This window comes from Suricata suricatta, chromosome 7, assembly GCF_006229205.1.
Source record: "Suricata suricatta isolate VVHF042 chromosome 7, meerkat_22Aug2017_6uvM2_HiC, whole genome shotgun sequence".
NCBI classification, from domain to species: domain Eukaryota; kingdom Metazoa; phylum Chordata; class Mammalia; order Carnivora; family Herpestidae; genus Suricata; species Suricata suricatta.
Window position 1 is genome coordinate 133,990,259 of NC_043706.1, and position 15,394 is coordinate 134,005,652.

General features: G+C 40.0%; 1 protein-coding gene across 1 annotated transcript in view; it reads right to left on the minus strand.

The window, feature by feature from the left end:
- The window catches only part of NOX3 (NADPH oxidase 3), a 59,516-nt gene extending 57,366 nt beyond the window's left edge, over positions 1–2,150 (minus strand). The window contains exons 1-4 of the mRNA XM_029944758.1: positions 2,103–2,150; positions 1,372–1,467; positions 1,157–1,267; positions 73–157 (exon numbers count right to left, since the gene is read on the minus strand). Of these exons, the coding sequence (XP_029800618.1) occupies positions 73–157; positions 1,157–1,267; positions 1,372–1,467; positions 2,103–2,150 (340 nt within the window). The remainder of the gene's footprint in view (positions 1–72; positions 158–1,156; positions 1,268–1,371; positions 1,468–2,102) is intronic.
- Between the last annotated feature and the right edge of the window lie 13,244 nt (positions 2,151–15,394).

The following is a 15,394-nucleotide window of genomic DNA, read 5'->3' on the forward strand; positions in this document are numbered from 1 at the left end:
ATCAAAACCAAACTATCAAGTTAAGCATTAGGTTTGGTAAAATCCACCGGGCAATGAATAAGAAACACTTACTTGCATTAATGGCTATCCCATAGGCGACCAGTTTGTGGAATTTCAGGTTTTTGTCTAATTGCCTCCTCCACGGTCCTCTGCAGCACTAGAGTAACATAAAGTAAAAGTCTCATTTTAAGGAAAAATCATAGCAATGACAGCATCCTGAATGCCAAGAGAGCAGGACTCAGGCTCTGCCCCTAAATTCTGAAGGTAGAGCCATGGGGCCCAGAAGGTAGTGTCCATTAATTAGCCCAATGGACAAACCAAATGGTTATTATTGGCTCTGCTGAAATTTCAGCTCAATAAAGTGAATAAATAAGTATGGTTCCCTGGCTATAAGTCAAGATTCTAGAATAAACCTGCTAATATCCATGCCACAAGTAGTTTAGAAAATGAAGACAGAAACCAACAACCTCGTGGACGTGATTTAAGTAGTCTACAAAGTTTTCTTTATTACACAAAGAAAGGCCTTTGTTCATCTATTACTAAATATTCATAAAATTATAATGATGACTGTATAATGAATCATTTTATCTAGTAAGAGTTATGGAAGTTTTCATTTTTCTGTACAGCACATTACCCTGTTTAACAGGAAACACAGTATCTAAAACAGTGAAGCTAATATAGTTAGGAAATGTCCCATTATGTCCCATTAAATCTACATACAAAATTCTGTGTACTGTGATTGTGCATTCCTGGGCTGAGAGCTGAGAGAGGTGTGTCCTTAGTGGCATTTGACTCAACTGCTCATATGTTTCCTTTCAATTAGAAATAGTAGTTCAAACTTTTATAATACTTGTATCTTAGTGAGTCAGGTCAATTTTATTAGCCATCTTTTTCCGATGGATCAAATGTATTAGAGAAAGGCTGAACAAAGACTCCAATGTCAAGCAGGGAGTGAATGGCAAGAGCAAAAGTCAAATCAAATGTACAGATTTCTGATTTTTAGTTTTCACCATTGGGTCCTCTCTTACAAAGAAACAAACTTCAAGCCCCACATGAATTATTAGGAATTTCACAGTAAAATACATCTTTGTCTTTCATGGCACTTGTACTAGTAAATCATAACAACTGAAATTGTTTTAAATATTTTAGTACTTACAACACTTGTCCCTCTCATGAATGAAAGAAGGTTTCGACTGATGGGTAAGAGAATTAGCATGCAGTTAAAATTCAAGCACACTGCAGATGCTCGTGCCCAGGCCAGTGTTGACTGTCCGTATATAAAGAGACAAGAGAGATGCAGTGAGAGTAAGGAAGCTGGGGAAGATGAAATGATTTCCGAAATGACAATGTGTAGTCATCAACTCTACTTACACCCAGAATAACTCGTGTGTAAAGGAAAGACCCTTCCTCTTCATACCAACAGAATGTGTCGATAAATAGATATAAATTCACTCCCAGCCATGAGAGCTAGTGTTGAATAAAAAGAGACCAATCAATACTATCTTCAATCTTTTCTTCCATTCAAAATCACTTGGGGTTCTTCTTTTAAAGGGTGAAATGAAGAGCTTCTCAATATTAATCAGACTTACTCAATACTTCTTTCTCATAGATTAGTTTTAACAGTTGATTACAATGATAAATTGTTAACTTTATAAAAAAAGATTTTAAACACATATGGGTATATTTAAGGCATTTAATGAAAATTACAAAGCCTTCCTAATCAACATTGCTCTAATGTTTTAAGTCGATGATGGCAAAAGGAGGAAATCTTTAAAAACAACTCAGAAAGTACTCTAGAAAAATTCCAATTTCATAGTCTAATTCAAAGGCTTCATTTGATTTAGAGAAACAGTTCATACATTATGCAAAAACAAACTACTTGACTTTAAAAATAATTAAAAATGAACTCAATCGAAAAACAACTTTACATGATTCTGCAAGAGTAAATTAAATATATCTACTGAATGTTTTCTAACAAGGCTTAGTCTTTAACCCACGTAATACTTCAAGCTATTTAGCATTCCTATACAATTATCTTAAAAATAAAAGACTAGTTAATATATATATATATTTTTAACTAGAATAACACAAATGATACTTACTCCTAATATGATGGAGAGACTTTCATTCACAATCCAGCACCCCATCATGACAGCTTTGCTCTTTCACGGTCAGCAAATTATTTCTTTCATTCCTGAGCCTGGATGTGGTATCCTGAGTAAGGGCTTCCCTGGTAGATGATTTTGTCTTTTTGTCTTAGGAAGCACCTAGTGGGCGCTGCTCTCGAGGAATGTTTAATTAAGGACTTCTTGCCAAAGGCACATCATCAGGCTGACATGCCTCCTGACCTGGGAGGATACAAGGCAAGTCTCTGTCTAATGATCTTCTTCCTCAAAGATTTCATAAGAAAAGAAAGCTCATTTTATGAAATTATCCTCATGTACTTTATACCCCATTCATTTTCTACATGATTGCAGTCAATATGATAATGCGTCTTTATGTAAATTCGAGAAATAACCTCATTGATGAGGGTTGGATATGGCAAAACACTTCACTTGAACTTTCTCTACTTTATTTTCTTCTTTACTTCTTTTCCCCACTCTTAAAAAAAAATTCCTTTAGAGAAGATAGAGAATGGTGGTAAGTAAATATGAATTAAACAGTCTTTCAGAAGATGGAGAAGAAATGAGAAAAAAAGATCTTTAAGTATGACTATAAAGAATGAAGTGGGTGATATTTGTGGGATTGATGGAATAAATACTAGGTTTCCTCCTAATCCCACTTGGCCCACCCATGAGAGATGAGAATATCCTTTTCTACTTAGTGATTCCAGAAGGAGCTGTGCATGAACCTGGCCTTCCCAGGATTTTGTGGTAAATACATAGTTAAATATAATACCTATGACTACTTTGGTAGACAAGAGTTGTTCCAATTGGAGTGATTTTCGGGTTAGTCCTGGCTCAAGTATTTCATTTAAAAATTTCAGGCAATTAAGATGAAAATAGGAGGAGACAACTACCTAAGCTTCTGTGTCTTTATGTGGTGAATCTTTTTAGTGGTCTTATAAGAATTAAAAAAAAAAATTAGACCTGGTAGAAATAGTAATATGGTATTCATCGACCTAAATCATTATCATCATCATCATCATCTTCCTCCTCCTCCTCCTAAATCCTAAATAAATAATCCAGGCAACGGGTTAAGAACTTTTTGAGTATTGTACAGTTAAATCATATGTTAACTCTAGGGGGTAGCTGTTAAAAGTTCCATTACTCAAATGTGGAAACCGGCCCAATGAAGTCTCTTGCAGTAGGAGCAGTTGGGACTTGACTTTGGTTCTCTCTGACTTGAACAACTTTATCATTAGCCACTACCTTATACTGCACTTTTTTATTAAATGTTAATAAATGGGTTTGTTCACCAAACATACTTAAATACAGATATTAATTTCATTCCTATAAACTGGACACATTTAAGTTCTGGGAATTAGTTTAATTTAATTTATTAATTACAAATAATAAGTTATTATATGTGATTATGTATGCTGTCTATTTCAACACAAGGATAATGAATTACAGAAAATGAAAATGACCTATACGATTCAGTAATTCTATAGCTGGGTATTTGCCCCAAGGAAACGAGAACACTAATTCACCTAACACCCCCATGTTTATTGCAACATTATTTACAATAGCCAAGAGGGAGAAGCAATATTTCTAGACATCTTGAACTTGGTATTGCAGGTTAAGCGTTTTGATGAATGGATGCATTTTCTCTTTGTCATCTGGCCCTGCCTGTGTGACATCTTTTGAGCCTGTTTCTCCCTTTGTTTCTTGGGCTCATTATCATATCTACCTCATAGAGCTGATTTTCACCCCCAGCTCCCCTAACCCGCACCCACACTCACAAACACACACACACTCACGGGAGATGACACTTGTTTGGAAGTGTTAGATTTACTAGTAAAAATCTAGCAACTTTGCTGCTTTTTAGAAAAAGACATCCTTCTTGAGGAATTTTCCCGTTAGAAATGGATAAAAGTACAGGTATTTTGGCAGCATTAACCTGAGGTTAGAGGGCACTTAGTGAAAAATTTCCAGGAGCCTGTTTAATAGTGAGCAATATAAAGATGTAAAGGCTTCATCTTCATTTCTTTAAGCCAATAATCTTCCATGATGAAATGATTTGTTATTTCTGAAGTGTTTAGGATTTACATATCTTAGAGGCCTTATTCAGCTGGGTTATAAAAATTAATTCAGAGAGAATACATCTAGAATGTTATACTATCTTGTCTATTTTAGATTCACTAAGTGTGAGGAAGGCTGGAACTTTCCAGCCTTCTGTACTCTTCACACAGTGTTGCAAATGGGAAGCATGTACGGCGGAATAATAATGCATAGTCTCATTTTTTTTGCTAATTGCTTAGAATATTCCTAATGCTACAGTAAAAATAAATGTGAAGGCTTAGGTTTAAAAACACATCTTTTCATGTTCCTTTCTTATTTCCAAAATGCCATGTGTTTTATTCCTCATTTGAGTATGTGAAGGCACGTTGTGTTCAAGTGTAGCTATTATTCACTTAGAGCCCACAAAAATGCTTCATGGTTGCATTATAAGAGTATAACTCATGACTTTACTTCAGCGTTTTTCTTCAGACATTTTATTTTTGTAGAACTTGTAATGATATTTAGTTTATTCATATGAAAAATATGTGAACTTCAAATTATATTCAAATTCATTCAGAGCTCAACACTTTTGTGCAATGTACGTATCTTTTCATCTCAACCTTTCTATTTTCACATTTAAGATAATCTGATGCTATCACTGGTTTGTTTACAATATCGGATCCAGATTTCATAACACTCATGATATCTTATACCACACACCTACGTCCAATTCCCTTTAGGCTCCTTCCCAGACGCTCTCAGTTTGGATAAAGAAGATGCAGCTGCTCTCATCAGTTTAAATTTATCTGGGGAGAGTTTGGGGATGCCTATCGTGCCCCGAATGTCTGCCTCAGTTTTTACTTCAGTGAAGGAATCTGTACAGATTACAATTTAAATCAAGGCTATCTGAATCATTTCCTTAGAATCAGGACCAGGTTAAGAAGGGAGAGAGGACGTTGTAAAAAATCTACTAAAATGATGTAAATGCTCAGAATTAGTTTCACCTAGTTGTTTTCATTACTAATAAGAAGTGTCCATTTTATTTCTTAGAATTTCCTCCACACAAACAAAATGAAATTTGCATTGTTTGTTTCCAAAGCAGATTACAGTCTTTCTAATTCAATGAGCACACTCACTGATCTTTCCAGTTCACCACAAAAGATGATGTGGGTTTTTTCCTTTGTGAAGATCACCAGTAACAAAGTATTTTTAATGGGAAAAGTAGGAGGGAAACAGAAAAAATATATTTATAAAGGTAGGTTAATTGCTTGTGTGTATGAACGCAAATTCTACTCTGTCTAGATGACATTCCAGGACTGGATTTGCTCTTCTATATTTTTGGTCCTTTTTGGTTTCTTAGGTGAACAGTTGACCCAGCAAAGAACCACTCTGAATCTTCAGGGCAAGACTGATCATCTAGTAACTTTTGCCGCTAACTTTTTTGCATACTAAAATCTAAGCTCCCTGTAGATATAGCAGAGTTCTTAACAGTATGAAAATAGCATTGCCAAATTTTCCTCTTCTAAGTGTTAAACATATTTTTGTCTTTTCCCCAAAGCGATGTAAACATGTAAGTATTAAAGTGAAAAAGATGAACAAAATAAAGAATAGGATACAAACACATATCATCTCAAATCCCTACATGGTTATTTTGAGGAACATTTGTTGTGATAATTATGTAATTATATTAGACAAATTACATGTTAGATAAATTCCATTTTTAAAGGAAAAGCAGAATAAAAGAGAAAACAAAGCCCATACATTAAAATATATCTGATCTCAGGGAGCCTGGGTGGCTCAAGTCATGATCTCACAGTTTGTCAGTTTGAGCCCCGCTGAGAGTGGAAAGCCCACTTTGAATCCTCTGTCTCCCTCTCTCTCTCTCTGCCCCTCTCCCCCGCAAAAGAAAATGAACATTAAAAAAATAAACAAAAATATATCTGATCATAAAATGAATTTTAATTCAGTGTATCATCAATACCCTATTTTTTACTGCATTAAGTATATCATATTTTTATGTCAGAAAACATTGTGCTCTCTTAATATTTTAAAATGATGCTGTGTCACAAGTGTAGTTAACCTTATCCAGTTCAGGATAAGGCTTTTTCCCTACTGATGGGATAATTCTTTCATTTATGCAACTTTCATAATTTCAAATGAACAGTTACTGAGACCAGCACGTGTATCACACGGTGCTGGACACAGTGAGCAGAAGAGGTCTGGATTCCATCATCGAGAAGCTTCCAAGGTAGCAGCGAGGCAGCAGGTGGACGTGCCAAAAGGAAAGAACCGTTACATGTGAGCGCATACTTGAGTGGCCGAGACCCCCTGGGAGCACCGGAGCACCGGAGCACAAAGAGCTAGGTGAGAATTTACGCTAGAGACAATTGTCTCTAGTGGTGGATCAAGTTCAAAATTATATGCAGTGCAGATGAGAAGAAGGAAAACAAGTTTAAGTTTCTGTGCCTCCTAAAAGGTGAGTTTAATAAGCACCCCCTCCTCCCCACCTCAAGCAGCAAATAAAAAAATACTCCCTGCCTCCAAAGTCTTCCTGTGGTCACTTTCGGTCTGGTCTACTAAGCCCCGAGGGTTTGGTTTCTAATCTTTATTGGTTACCATTCTCTTGCCTTTGTCTTCCTCATGGCCCGCATATATTTGCAATGCAAATCTTTGTATTTGTCAGGTTGCCTGCAACCCTTCTCAAAGCCATTTGGAAAGCTACTTCTTAGAGGACACTGACACTGGTGCTGCATTGCCTTTGATAATGGCTCTAAATAGAACAGAATGAATGACTCGTTTCTTACCCCAAACGAAGTGGCACCTAAAATGCCCAGTTTTGCCGGTTTAATTTGTGTTTTAGGAATCCGGTGAAAGCCAGGTGTATCATGCTTTTTACATGTTTTATAGTGTGTCCAGCATATATTGGAACTTAGTAGATGTTAAATAAATAGAATCACATTCATGCCTATGTTTCTTAACACCTAAAAGAATTCTGTACAAATCCCTCTACAGACACAGTCCCCGGATTTTCAAGCAGTCGGGGTTTTTTCCTTAAAGTTGAAAAGCAAGAAGGAAGTTTTCCTTCCGAGGCAGTGAATCATTTAACTTTGGAGTTCACGAAAATTTAAAGTTTAAGAAGGCTAGTCTAGAAATCCGTTCTTTGCATATTCAAGCTGTTCATCTCTCAAAAGTCAAAGTGGATGCCAGAATTCCATAGATTTCATTTTTCAAGATGAACATTCATATTTGAACATATTTCAAGGCAGATGGTTTACAGTTCATGTATTTGTTGCCGTTTTTCTGCCACAACAACTAAATATTGAAGGCACATATTTGTGATGAGGAGAGCACTTCTAAACCATCTCCTGCTGCTCATTCGCGCCACCGGCTCACTGAGCCCCCCAGTGCCGTAGGGGCGGGTTCTGAGGAGTCACACGATGAATTACACCCATTTGATTTAATAGACAGGGGAGGGGGAAGTAACATAAAACAAGCGTCCTATAAATAAATATTTCTTGCAACAGCCATGAATTCTCTGGTAGCAGATAAGAAAGCAAATGAACATCTATTGAAATGTTCTGTTTTCACGATCCATTTAGACAAGCTGGAAAGTTTACTTTTAAGCCTCCCAGTACCTTAGAAGGTAGTGTGCCAAACTGCGGACTGTTTGATCAGAGTTCAGAAAAGAACAGGAGGATCAAATAAAGGTTTGGTATTTAAAAAAAAACCATCAGATATGGAGAGGAAGCTGGAGAAGGCATCGGGCATTTGCCTGTGTCACTCAGCAGCTTTGGTGGCTTCTCTCCCCTGGGATGAAATGGTTTGCTGTTCATTTCTGATGTGCAGTTTGTTATCATTCTGCCCACTGTCAGTAGTTACATTATTACAACTTTGGCGACTCATCATGTTGATGAAGGACCCTTAGGAAGCTAAACTAAAAACAAAATTTAAAAAATTGGAAATGAAGGAAATAAGGTAGGTTTGCTTGGTACCATAGTGAGTGTTCAGTAAGCACCAAACAAGAAATTGGCAAAATGGGAGAAACCTGTCCACCACCATGACCATCATCATCATCCAACACACTGGACACGCACACACAGAAAGGCCGAATGGTCATTTCTTACAGATGGTTTGCAGAGCCCCATACTGTGGATCAAAGTTCTTAGAATCATAATACTTAAGAACTAAGGGAAATCTTAGGGATAATTGAGAGTGATATTCTCATTTTACAAAGAAGAAGACAGAGATGGGGAGATTAGGGGCCAGTCTAAGGGCATATTGCTGGTTACCGAAGAAACGGGTCTAGAGCCTGGGATATCCCACTGGCTATTTTGTTACATCTCTTCTACACCTCTGTTTCCATCTTTGTAGTTTATGGGGTAGAGATAAAGGAAGTGACAAAATGCATGTCCTAAGTGTTCCGTTCAGGAAGCTCCATGCTAGAAGGTGGGGCCTGGAAGTGCTAACAAGGAGGGTTTAATCACTCTCTAGAAGTCCCAGGGAATGGATATTTCCAGAGAGCCTCCCAGGGGCCTGGCATTTCATACCATGTGATACATAATCCCCACAGAGACCTCTGTGGAGGGTATGATAAGATGTGTTTCCTAGAGGAGGAGAGTGTGGAGAGGCAGACACTCAGCAATTATGCTAAGATCTCCTAGTCAGCACATCTCACAGCTGAGCTGCAAGCCCATCATGCCCACCCCATGTTGCCTTTCTTTTTAAGTTTATTGAGAGAAGAAGAGAGAGAGAGAGAGAGAGAGAGAGAGAGAGAGAGAGAGCGCGAGCATGATCAGGGGAGGGGCAGAGAGAGAGGGAAAGAGATCCCAAGCAGGCTCTGCACTGTCAGCATGGAGCCTGATGCGGGGCTCAAACCAAAGAACCTTGAGATCATGACCTGAGCCAAAACCAAGAGTTGGATGCTTAACCAACTGAGGCACCCAAGTGCCCAAGACCACGCTGCATTTAAAACAGATGCAGAGGAATTTCACACACCACCAAGGGCAACTTCCCCTGTGTGCATGAATGCTCCTGTTTTGACTGGTCTTCAGAGCTGGAGGCATTTTATGATGGCCTGGTTCACTAACTTGAACCAATAAAGAAAAAATGTTGTTCAGGACGACTGGCACCATTAAGCTGTGTCTGGCACATGTGAAGACAGGATCTGGCATCTAGTCCTACCCTGCCCTGCTCCACCGACAGTGTAACAGTTGGGAGAGTGTACATTTGATGTCGAACTTTAAAGGCTTATACTTACAAGGTAGATTTTTCCAATGGAAGAAAACAATAGGATAATTGTCTTGAAGGAATGCCTTGTAGATAATTTTATACTAAAATGCAGCTTTCCCACTGCAATGTTTTAGGAATTCTTTTGGCCGTGAGGAGAAAGCAAAATAACGGCAGAGTCCACCTTAGAGGGCTCATCAGGAATGACCTCCCGTAAGCAAGCTGAAGATCAGTACATCCGCCTCTTATTGCTTGAGCCTCCGTCCCATCCATCCTCCCTCCCAGCCGGTGGACATGTTACTTGGGGCTGCAGGTGCTAGCTACCGTCTCCGACTGCCACTCTTCTATTTTTCAGTTCAAAGTCCCTTCCACGAGGTGACTGGATCCAAATGGATCCAATGGATCCAAAATCATGGATACACATTATTAGACTGATTGATACCAGTTATGAATAAACTCGTCTGTCCTTTGGACTTTACCCCTTGTATACATAACTTCAGCTTTCCCTCCTCTCAGTCTGTGTTTGTGGTACAACCTCCTTTCAGATACCCCGTCCCCCATTTCCTTAGGTGGAGCTAGCTTAGCCATGTACTATTCGGCTTATAGTTTGTTTTACCTAATTTGCAAAAGTGTTTCTTGGTGTGCTATTATTGTCATAAGAAGGATGATGTGTTGTCAAAGTGATGAAGGTGGTACAGTGTGCAACTTGGCCTTTCTTACAACTGCGTAGTCAAACTCCAACTGTGTTCACAGTTCTGTGAGCCGACTGCAAAACACCCAGTGGTGCCTTGGCATCGTCTTCATTTTCTGCCTCTCCCCCTTGTGTAGGGAGGTCGCACCGACCTATACAACTTTCCCCCTAAGTTTGGTAACTTACTAATTCTCCAAACCAACGTTGATTGTACTTCCACCAGGCTAGATCTCCTCGCTGACCACCTTGCCCTCAGCCTCATCAGTCACATCTCCTAAGTTCGAGGCTCACAACAACGTAAAGGAAAACAGGAAGACGGGAATGGAATCAGGCTGGATGCCTGTGAAATTGGAGGCAAAACTCGAGGGAGACTGTTTTGTGAGAAGCTATATCCACACTGCTCCTGATTATGTTTAGACAACACAGAGTTGGAAGATGGAAGCAGAGCTTTAAAAGGCTGCTGGCAGGAAAAAGAAAATGGCCATTCTGCGGTAGCAGCAATAGGACTGTCTTTCATCCTTTCTCGACTCTCCTCCTGGATGGACTCCCATTTGTTCCTCACTTTACGAACTTTATTGAGCCTTGTGTCTCAGGGGTGCTGGGCCCTGGGGTGCCAAGATGAAGACATGTATGCCAGTCTCCAGAAGTTACCATGCAGCAAGCTGGCCATCAGTTTTGTGTCACTTGGCTCTGCCTCTGTACCCTAACCTGTCTCCTCTCATGTATTCTACGCGCCTGACTACGTGCCTCTTTTACAGCTGACTTGGATTTTCGCAGGCGTCCCGAACGGATCTGTGCGTCTGGGGTTGTTGTGCTTTCATCTCGTCTCTGCAACCACAGTTGCTTTTCTCAAGCACACAATGAATCACGTTGTGACTCTGTGTCTGTGTCTGAAATGACTCTGGTGAAAGGCCGGCCCTCGAGTCCCCACACCAGCTTTGCCTCCTTGCATGTTTCAGCCACATGTGAACTCAGAAGCACATCTGTATTTTTGTCCCTGCTTTCTGGAATGCTCTTCTCTCTCTTTTCTGCCTTGAATTAGTCAGGGGCACACACATGAGTCAGGGGCACATACACACACGTTTATTTATTTTAAGCAATTGTCTCATGAGATTGTTAGGGCTGGAAAGTTGAAATTTGTTGAGGAGGCTGGCAGGCTGGAAATCAGGCAAGAGCAGATGTTAGTGTTGAGTCCAAGTTTTATGCAGGACAGCAGACTCGAAGCTCAAGTAGGATTTGTACACTGATGTCTACTTCCTTCTCCTGTGAGGACCTTCAGTCTTTGCTCTTAATGTCTTCAACTGATTGAGTGAGGCCTACCCACACGACGGAGAGTAATCTGTTTTACTCTCCGTTTACTGGTTTAAATATTAAGGTATTTTTAAATGTTTATTTGTTTTAGAGAGAGAGAGAGAAAGAGAGAATACACATGGGGAAGGGGCAGAGAGAAAGGGGGAACAGAGACTGTGAAGCAGGCTCTGCTGACAGCAGAGAGCCTGCTGTAGGGCTCAAACGCGAGAACCGTGAGCTCATAACTCAAGTCAAAGTCTGATACTTAACTAACTGAGCCATGCAGGTGCCCCGCTAGGTTAAATCCTAGATACATTTTGGGGTGCCTGGGTGGCTTAGTCAGTGGCGCATCTAACTTTTGATTTCAGTTCAGGTCACGATCCCAGGGTCATGGGATCGAGTCCTGCATCAGGCCCCACGCTGAGCATGAAGCCTGCTTGACATTCTCTCCTTTTCTCCCTCTGCCCCTCTTCTGCCCTCACTCCCTCTCTCTCAATGTTAAATATATGTATATATTAAATACACTTAAAAAAATACCTTCACTACAGCATACAGCCTGGTGTGTGACCGAACACCTGGGTTCCATAGCTTAGTCAAGTTGGTGCATGAAACTAACCAGCACATGCCTCATGACCTGAACCCCCTCCAATGACTACTTGAAATATGAGCTCCTCTGGAAGGTTTCTTTTCCTGGAATAATTTCAGCCTAGTGTGGTAAGTGGTAGAAGGGGAGCTGTCCGGCAAGGTGCCGTATGGCCAGTAGGGGGCAGCAATCTGCTCAGTTAGGGGGATGTGGAGGAGGAGTTTTGTAAGGAGCTTGTCCTGTGTTATGAGCCTTGAACAAATTGGAATTCAACCAGGCAGAAAGACATGTAAGAGTTTCCGGAGGCGCGCAGGGAGGGAGGCAGGTGTAAAGCAGAGTCACAAAATCACATAGATGTGAGGGCATCGTGCCTGACACAGAGGTGAAGAAGACAGGAGGGGCCGGAAAGAAGAGTGTGGACGTAGTTTCCTGGGATGGCTCTCACAAAGTACCACAACGCTGGCAGCTTCACATCACAGAAATGTATTGTCTTACAGAGCAGGAGATGAGAAGTCCAAAATCAAAACTTGGGCAAGATTGGTTTCCTCCGGAAGCTTTGAGGGGGAATCCCTTCTGTGCCTCTCTGGGGCTGCTGGTGGGGGTGGGGGGTGGGGAGACACTTGGTGTTCCTCAGCTTGGGGCTACATAATCCCAACCTCTGTCTCCGCCTTTGTGTAGCCTTCTTTCCCCTGGGTGTCCCAGTGTCTTCTCCTCTTCTGTCTCTTATAAGAACACTGGTTATCATATTTAAGGCTCATCCTCATTCACTGACCTCATCCTGAGATCATTTATCTTTATGGTCTTACCGTATTACACCTGCAAAGATACTTACTACAAATAAAGTCTCATTCTGAGAGTCCAGGTGGACATATCTTTTGGGGGGCACAATACAACCCACTCCTGCCTTGTAGGAAGAAGGATAGGTTTGGATCTGAGTCCACATTCAGGGGTCCCAGACTCCGATGGCAGGGGGCTGATGTCAGTGAGTCTGGGGCCTGAGGGGCCTGTAGCCATCAGCCCCATCTGAAAGGGGCAGCCTCTGCTTAGTTCCAGAAGAAATGTGGGTCAACATTATCAGATCTTTTTAATTTTTGAAGAAAGGTCAGATTTTTAGAATTGTATAGGAAATCTCCTTATTCTATAAATTAAATTTTTTTTGACATTTATTTTTTTTGAGAGACAGAGCACGAATGAGGGAGGAGCAGAGAGAGGGAGACACAGAATCTGAAGCAAGCCCCAGGCTCTGAACTGTCAGGACCGAGCCTGACATGGATCTCGAACTTGTGAACCGCCAGATCATGACCTGAGCCAAAGTTGGACACTCAATCAACTGAGCAACCCAGGCACCCCTGAAATCTCTTTGGTTTAGAATTTGAAAACACATTTAAATTATAACAGAAAACAGGACTTACATCACAGTATGAAACCAAGAAACATACCCATTGGCTGGACCTGACTCAGACTATCAGCTTAGAACTGCCGCCGTAGGGGATGGTAAGCTGTGCCAAAGCATGAGACAGAGGGGTACAGGCTCCAGATTTGCTATCCCAGAGGACGACCCCGGTGTCTGGGTGGAAGATAAACGGGAGAAGGTGAGCCAGGAAACCAGAAGGCAAAATAGGAGGCTGTTGCAATAGCCCAGGAGAAAGTGCTTGAAAGTTGATTGAAGCATGGAAGCCATTAGCACATTGGGAAGCCCGTATGAACACTTACTAAAGAATACAGGAATTAACGGTGAACTACAAATTCTAGGACTCATGTAATAATAAAACTTAAGGAGGCAGAAATGTTTTCCTATGGACTTAAAATAAAATATCAAAGAATTCTTTTCTGTCTCTTTTAGAAACTAGATCTATCAACTAACATTCTCCTTTCATTTTCAAATGAAAAATATAACTGTATACACAACTAATTAAATTAATATAGTTTATTATGACAAAAATAATTTCTTTTAACTTTGTAGACAGCACCACATTTTATATTAAGCTGCTAATACTCATAACCATATGATTTCAAAATCAGCCAAGCTTGGAAAATTATTGTCTCCGACATTCTCCATGATCAAAGCAACCCCAATTATAACATAATATTAACCAAGTTAAAAAATAGTATTACAATTTCTAACCTTTCTGAACTGTAATTAGCCATCTAACTATGTATCTGAATTTATTTGATATATTTGCATAGTTAATTAATTATGATTTATTTAAAAGTATTCCATTTGTAAAACTTTGCTCTCCATAGCCTACAAATCAAATTGCCAAGGGATAAATTTAATTTTTTTAAAGAAATTTTCTTTTTACTATCATTCTTTTTTAAGTTTATTTATTTATCTTGAGAGAGAGAGCACAAACAAGGGAGAGACAGAGAGAGAGGAAGAGAGAGAATTCCAAGCAGGCTTCATGCTATCAGTGCAGAGCCCGATGTGGGGTTCGAACCCATGGACCATGAGACCATGACCTGAGTCAAAACCAAGAGTCAGATGCTTAACCTACTGAGCCACCCAGGCACCCGATAAATTTAATTTTTAAAAATCATGTTAAGATGTGTTTAAGACATAGGAAAAGGATGTGCTGAAACATATGACTCTTTCTCCTTTAAGAAATAAAATTTTTAGGGTGAAATGGGGGGCTAAGTTTGAGGAACCCGATAACATAAAGGAAAATGACGCATCTCAGGAGCTATGAAGTCTCCATCAGACAATTGACTAAATAATGACCTGGAAAAGATGGTGCCCCTTAAACCCACTTAATGTACACCCAGAGAAAAAGCTTTCAAGCCTGTAGGCTCTATTAGGCTTTCTTCAGTGCATTTACACCTTGGTTCAAGTCACTTGATCTAGAATGCAATAGAGCATCCATATTGAGTGCCTGAGCACTTAAGTATCACACTCAAGGTCAAAATATTGCAGGACAGAGATTCATTATTTAAAAACGTTTTGAAATAAATACCAGAAATTAAACTGGATATTTATCCACATGAACTCAAGTGTCCAGGTAAAAAAAATTCAATCAGTTGTTCAGATGTTTGCAAATATCAAAGTATCTGGATGGAGAAAGCTTCCAAATCTCATCTGGAATTCATGGATTGTGTGAACATGTATCTCTATAAGATTAATTTCTGAGACTTCTGGTCAAGGCTGTGACCTTACTAGATGCAGGGGATTCCATCACTTTTTTTTTTAAGTTTATATATTTATCTTGAGAGAGAGAGAGAGAGAGAGTATAAGTTGGGGAGAAAGAGAGAGAGAGAGAGAGAGAGAGAGAGAGAGGGAGAGAGAGAGAGAGGGAGAGAGAGAATCCCAACATTTCCATGCTGACTGTGGAGCCCAATGCAGAACTCCACCTCACAAACCTCATAAACTGTGTGGTCATGACCTGAGCAGAAATCGAGTTGAATGCTTAACCGACTGAGCCTCACCGGCACCCGTATCTGGATTAG